At 39.2% G+C, this 6,975-nt stretch overlaps 1 protein-coding gene across 1 annotated transcript; it reads right to left on the bottom strand.

Annotated features, from left to right (window-relative positions):
• Positions 1-3,307: 3,307 nt before the first annotated feature.
• Positions 3,308-5,305, bottom strand: LOC102852647 (PWWP domain-containing protein MUM1L1-like). Its single transcript, XM_006889940.1, has 2 exons — positions 4,594-5,305; positions 3,308-4,524 (listed from the first exon to the last, which is right to left on the bottom strand). The coding sequence occupies exons 1-2, from the start codon at positions 5,303-5,305 to the stop codon at positions 3,308-3,310; spliced, it is 1,929 nt and encodes a 642-aa protein (XP_006890002.1).
• Between the last annotated feature and the right edge of the window lie 1,670 nt (positions 5,306-6,975).

The following is a 6,975-nucleotide window of genomic DNA, read 5'->3' as shown; positions in this document are numbered from 1 at the left end:
CAAAAATGGGGAAATCTGTGACTGTAGATTTTAAATTCAGGTAATCAGCCCATGACTCTAGTAAGTATTTTTCTACTTGAGAAACAAAGAGAGGATCTGTCATCTTAGAAATAAGACTGTAGGCTCTCTGCTCCTCATCTATCCAGATTGCCCTCTCTTCTCGTGCAGCCTCATCCTCTCATCCCTGAGACATGATGGTGATGGTCGAAGTAAACAGGTCACCAGGGCTGCTTTTCACTCTGGCAAAGTGAATGTTGTCGCCATCAATGATCCCTTCATTGACCTCAACTACATGGTCTATATGTTCCAATATGATTCCACCCATGGCAAGTTCAATGGCACTGTCAAGGCTGAGAATGGGAAGCTGGTCATCAATGGGAAAGTTATCACTGTCTTCCAGGAGCGAGATCCGGCCAACATCAAGTGGGGTGATGCTGGTGCTGAGTATGTTGTGGAGTCCACTGGTGTCTTCACAACCTTGGAGAAGGCTGGGGCTCACTTGAAGGGTGGTGCCAAACGGGTAATCATCTCTGCTCCTTCTGCCAATGCCTATGTTTGTGATTGGCATGAACCATGAAAAGTATGACAATTCTCTCAAGATTGTCAGCAATGCCTTCTGCACCACCAGCTGCTTGGCTCCCATGGCCAAGGTCATTCATGACAACTTCAGCATTGTAGAGGGACTCTTAACCACAGTCCATGCCATCACTGACACCCAGAAGACTGTGGATGGCCCCTTTGAAAAACTGTGGCATAATGGCCGTGGTGCTGCCCAGAGCATCATCCCTGCATCTACTGGCACTGCCAAGGCCGTGGGCAAGGTCATCCCTGAACAGAATGGGAAACTTACCTGCATGGCTTTCCATGTCCCCACCCCCAATGTGTCAGTTGTGGACCTGAGCTGCCGTCTGGGGAAAGCTGCTAAATGTGATGACATCAAGAAAGTAGTAAAGCAGGCATCAGAAGGGCCCCTCAAGGACATCCTGGGATACACTGAAGACCAGGTTGTCTCCTATGACTGTAATAGTGACACCCACTCTTCCACCTTTGATGCTGGGGCTGGCATTGCTCTGAATAACCACTAAGAGCCCCTTGGACCATCAGCCACAGCAATAGCACTAGAAGAGAGAGAGACCCTCAGCTGCTGAGGAGTCCTTGCCCAAACTCAATCCTTCTACACACCGAGAATCTCACATCCCTGACACAGTTTCCGTCAAATCCCCCTGAGAAAGGGGAGGGGGTTGGAGAGCTCATCTTGTCATGTACCATCAATAAAGTATACTGTACTCAGAAAAAAAAAAAAGAAATGAGATTGTCCCCAGGGTGGCAAACTTAGTATGTCCTCCTTTCCACAGCACCTGGAATTTATTCTCAGATCACAGCTTTAAATCACACTTCAAATGGTCTTTCCCTCATAGCTCCATAAATGACTGACTAATGTAGCAAAACATTAAAATCAAGAGAGAGACAATTCCAAGGAGAAAGTCAAAGTTAAGTAATACTTTGTAGTCAGAGAGACAAATCAACGAAAATGTGTTTTCCCAGGGAATGCAGCCCACAAATAGCATGATGATGATCTATTCTCAAATACGTCTTAGAGCACTGAGTGAGACATACTGATTTGCACAGTGTGCCCAATGAGTCTAACTTTCTTTCAGACAAAGTTCAAATCAGGTTCTGTGGGATCAGAAGTTTCTTTGATTCAGAAAGAACAAACAATCATTCATTGAAGTGAATATTTATTTAGAATGAAAAAGGGACTTTATAATGAGCATGTAAGTGATGATTAAAAGAAGCAAAACTTTCAAACTGCTTTTTAAGATACAAAATTTAAGTTGTTGTCCAATTCACAATATGATAGGACAAGAAAGTTCTAGGTAAAAGATAAAATTGTTAGATTGTATTTTTTAAACATGAATGCCTCACTTTTGCAAATTTAACACAAAATATATGGCCAAGTGAACATATTAACAAGAGCCCAAAAGGGACATAACAGAATACAAAAGGCAAAGAGAAAAAAAAAGCAATCATAATTATGCTAAGCCTTTAGTATTTATTTGCACATTAACTTGTAAAAAAGGAAGCTAGTTTTATAACATTTATTCTCAAAAAAAAGTTCATTTAAAGTTAGGATAAATCATTCACTGCTTTAGCTAATAACTTTAATTTATGGCTAACCATATTTAGCTAAATAGAAGGTTTTTCCCCCTGTGATCCACTTCCAAATTCTCAGATCCTGGTCTATCTACTCCTTGTAGCTCTGCTTACAGCAGGCTGGAATGACTATACTCATCGTTGGACCCTGACATACTATGAAGAAATTTGATGTTAATGCTTACTTGGTTAAGGTAAATGACGACGTTTTTGAAGCTGTAAGACTCAGAAAAAAGTGACTACTTTTCCCAAAGTTTACACAAAACTAGATGATCTCTTGAGAGGTCAGCCTGGTGTCACAGATCTAGAGTATGACTCTAGCTGCATTCCACATGGAGGCAGATGGCTACTAAGAAGATCCAGCCTCTGTCAGTCAAGAGAGACGGAAAATCCGCCTCTTTAAAGAAACCATTCAGTTGCTGAAGAACACACACTCCCATAAATGGAATTTCAGTGAAGTACAGAGTGAACAGTTTTGTTAAAGGCTTCCAAAAGGATAAGTTCTGTTTGCTGAAGTGGAATTCATCCACATACGGACTACATCCAGATAAGCGATTATCTATGTATTTGAATCTCAGTGTGTTTTATTATCAATGCCTATGAAGTTAGTTATACTATTTAGCAAAGCATCTCTATCTTTGGTTCTATGCCTCAAAGATATATAATTATTCTCCAAAAATAATAGGCAAGGCAGGAAAAAAATAATTCCACTATCTTGAGAGCCAACATTTTACAAAAATTAAGCTAAAAATATATAATTAATGCTTTCTACAACTTTTTTCTGTTTAACAATTGCTATTAGTGCATTTTTAACATGAAAATGATTGCACGTACTGTATGTATTTAATTATACAGTATATAGCCACAAAAATGTCATAAAGCAAAATAGTATTTTTCTCAATAATATTTTTAGGAATGATGCATTCTAAAATGTGCAGGAAAGCAGAACTGCTAAATGCTGTTACCGAAATGAATTTTGCATAAGTGCATGAAAAGGGAGTAATATAGTGACACCTACAGATCCTGAAGATTTAGGCAACTTTCTTCAAAATCCTCCAGTTCCAGAATATATTTAAACATGAAAAAAGAGGGTTTCATTATTTTTTTTAAAGCTTTCTGTTATGGTTTAGACTCTGAAGGAAGTTTAACAAGATTAATTTGTGCGTTTCCTTCTCTTATCAGGTAGGATTTTTGAATCAAATAATTCTCTTTCCCTATAGCCAAGGGATGGTCCTTTGAGATACTTTGCTTCAGCTTCCTTGTAAGTTAATCCATCAACAGCAGAAATTGAACAAATTATTGTTTCTGGTAGAAGAACTTCTAGGATAAATTTTATTTTATCATCTACCATCAGCTCCAACATTTCTGCCTCTACTTGTCTACAGATACCTTGCAAGTAATTTACCACGGCATCTATCTGATCATCATCCTCAAAATATGTTTCAATGCAAGGTGTGAATCTCTTGGCATTCAAAAAAGATCTCAGCCACCTGGAGGCTTTCTGGCCTTTTAAAATGGCCATAAGATGGCTCTCTGCTCCCTTTTCATCCACAATGAAATCTACTAGATTCTTGTTGGCCCGATCTCTAGCAGCCTTCATTCGATCAGGGAGAATTTTCTGGAAAGATAATCTCTTGGTCTGGGAAGTCACAGACAAAGCATTTCCAGCATCTTCATTATACAGTTTTGGGAAAATGTCCCGCACAGTATCCAGGTTCACTGTTTTTCTAACTGGGTAACTAATGTCAGCACCAAAATAGTCAAGAAAAGTGCCGACAAAAGAACCACAGCCTATTCTTATTCTGTAGTCAAAAATGAGTGACATGCACCAATCAATACTTTCACCATATGCCTCCCTGGCTTTCTCCACTAGTTCTTGTTTTTCCTTACAATCAAATTTCTTTAGGTTTCTAAGGAACACTCTAACACCTCGATTATCACGATGCAGGAATGCCTCAACAAAAATCACACTTGCTTTCCTCTCTTTTCGCCTGATGCTTTTCACCACTGCTGGCCAAAATGGATATTTTTTATATTTAAACCACACAACGGTTCCCATTTCAATTGCAGGTGGCTCATATTTAAAAGTCAAGCGTGGTAGCTCTTCTTCTTCTTCACTATCCTCTAGCTGAGAATCATCAATTAAACTTACATAAGGAGTGCTTCGAAACTCATCAAAGTCCAGATCCATATCATCAAACTTTCTTTTATTGGTCAGGTGTGATACACTATCTAGGACACGATTAGCAGCATTTAGTGAAGACTGAAGTGCTTCTAAATAGTGGTCTGGAGGTGCCTCAGCACCCATCTCTTCTGATTCTGTGGAAGGCTGATTCTGGCTGGCATCTGAGTTAGGATCTGAGGGATCCTCTATTATATCATCATCATCATCATCATCATCATCATCATCATCATTATCATTCTGTGAGAAGTTAGGGCCTTCAGCGGAAGTAGCCACGTTCTCTAAGCTGATGTCACATGACTCTTCTTTAACTGCTTTGGGTAAAATTGGACCAAATTTCTCATCTTTATCATAGTTTTCCTCCTCTTTAAATGTGGAACAGAAGGACCTAACTAATGTGGTGTCAATCTTTTTCTTGTTCTCTTTCTCATCCTCATCTTCTGAAAAGGAATTATGGCCCAGGCTAGAATTTCCAGATGGCTTTGTTTCCATCTCACTTGTGAAATCCTGAGAGATTTCATCCTGCGGGGAATCACTGCTCTCTGAGCACAGACGTGTTTGGTTTTCATCTTCCTCAAGATCATCTGCTAACTGCCCTGCACACCAGATATGTCTACACTTTTTCACGGGGGGTGAATCACCTGAAGTACTTGCTTGGCTACAATTTTCTCTCTCATTCAGAATATTAAGTGCTGCTTTCAGTGCTTTTTCATAGGCTGTCTCCTCTCTAGGCATACCACTGAACTCTGACTCTGCTGCTACTGAGGCATAAATAGTTTCAATTTGAGACTTATCTAGGATCTTTATTTCTGAGCTTGCCACTTTAATTTTTTCATCCAGGAAGAGTACCTGAACTTCCACTGAGAATGGATTACTTATCTGATCATTTGGTGAACCCACAGACCTGGATAAAACCTTTGCTGGCCATAATGCATCTTTCCAGATGCACAAGATATATTCAGCATCCATTATGATTTAGATTTCTGTATCAACAAAACAGGTTAGTATGAGAGGCTCAGATATCTGGCTTTTTTTGCCACTGCAAGCAAGCCCTCCCCAAAACAATTTAATGAAGCTTCTTTTGTCTTAGCCCTTAAAAGGGTTTACAACTTCTGGAGCCTGTCTTCTTCCACTCCAGTCTCTCATGGATTCTTCAACACGTGGTTGATGGGATGAAACTGGAAGAAACTGGAAGAGGGAAATGGAAAAAAAGAGAAGTATCAGCAAATGAAGCTCTTTTGCCAAAGTAGAAGGTTAAAAACAGTGACTAAATTAAAAATGAAAGAAAGGAGAGGAGGAAAATGTAGCATATTATAGAAAGAAGGATGAAAACTAGAGAAATGATTTTGGATTATTTTAATTCCAAAAATTTCCCTTTATTACTGGATGTGCTGAGTAAGTAGTGAATGTGTGCACATGCCAGTGGAAGCAGGGCGGAGACTCTATGTATTGGACATATTGGTATTTGTGTCTATGATGTTGCATGGTAGAGTAATGGCTCTCCTAACTTAGTATGTACCAGAATCAAACAAATAATCCACTCTAGAACAAAATATCCACTGCCCTGGAATTGACTCAGGCTCAAGTCAATTCTGACTTAGAATGAGCCTCCATAGGAGAAGACATTTTGATTTCTTGGAGTACCAGCTGGATCCGAACCACTAACCTTTCAGAAAGCACTCCAAGAAGTTACATACCTCCTAGAATCAGACAATAAGATAATAAACTCATTTAAAGCTGACTGGAAAGAGTTATGGTCACTAAACGGATAGGGTAGTTACCCAGGGTTTCTTAAGTGTCAGGCAGTTGGTTGGGACTCAGTTACCTTCCTTTGCATGATTTCTTTCCATTGTTTTAATGCATCAGATTCTTTCCCACAACTAGACTGTCAATTACAAAAAATGTTGTGGTTGCAAAACAGAGAGCAAAATGATTGTATCCTCAATTCTCAACCCTATATGATATTTATTAGGAAATATGGCTTTTAACTTAAAATGCTATGACTGAAGAGCAGAAAGGGGGGAAAATTGAGTTCTCAAGACGTTTTTAAAATGAAATGCTTTGTAAAATGAGGAAAAGTCTTACCTAAGGTCACAGATGTGGTGGTGGGTCTAGTCTTGTGGGCTGATGTCTGCGTACTCAATTTAGCTGCTAATGCTGCGAATGCAGAACAGAAAAAAAAAGAAGCTACATAAGTTCTTCCCTGTCTTCTCAACATGTTTATAGTATGAAATGCTGTATAACTGAGGAATAATCATACTCAATGTCACAGGTGTGACGATGGGTCTTGTCCTGTAAGCTGGTCTCTGGATTCTCACTTTAGCTCACTCTGCTGTGTGCTCCTTCAGTGGCACAGCCTTTCTGGAATTACATGAAATCTGGTATAGGCTATTTAAATAAAAAGCAGGAAATCAGAAAATGTGTAAAGAAATGACCCTTCCAAAACTCTGGCAGTTTTTAAAATTGATTTGCTTACAAAGTTCATATACATTGTGTTTCACACTGTTCTTCATTAACATTATGTTTCATACTATCATTCTAATGCATTACATTTTATAAAATTAATTACCATTGGACCTTGCCCATCATTACCCTGTCTTTTCACCTGGGTCTTTCCCGTTTTCTTCTCCCATTTTCTT

The sequence above is a fragment of the Elephantulus edwardii genome, unplaced genomic scaffold (genome assembly GCF_000299155.1).
Source record: "Elephantulus edwardii isolate Elephantulus edwardi_28Jun2011 unplaced genomic scaffold, EleEdw1.0 scaffold00083, whole genome shotgun sequence".
Taxonomy (NCBI): Eukaryota; Metazoa; Chordata; class Mammalia; order Macroscelidea; family Macroscelididae; genus Elephantulus; species Elephantulus edwardii.
This window is presented reverse-complemented; position numbering and strand designations above follow the sequence as displayed.

Coding starts and splice junctions, on each gene's coding strand:
- LOC102852647 (XM_006889940.1), bottom strand. CDS start 5,305: ATGGATGCTGAATATATCTTGTGCATCTGGAAAGATGCATTATGGCCA. Junction 4,525..4,593: donor CGTGGCTACTTCCGCTGAAG/GCCCTAACTTCT, acceptor ATGATATAATAG/AGGATCCCTCAGATCCTAAC.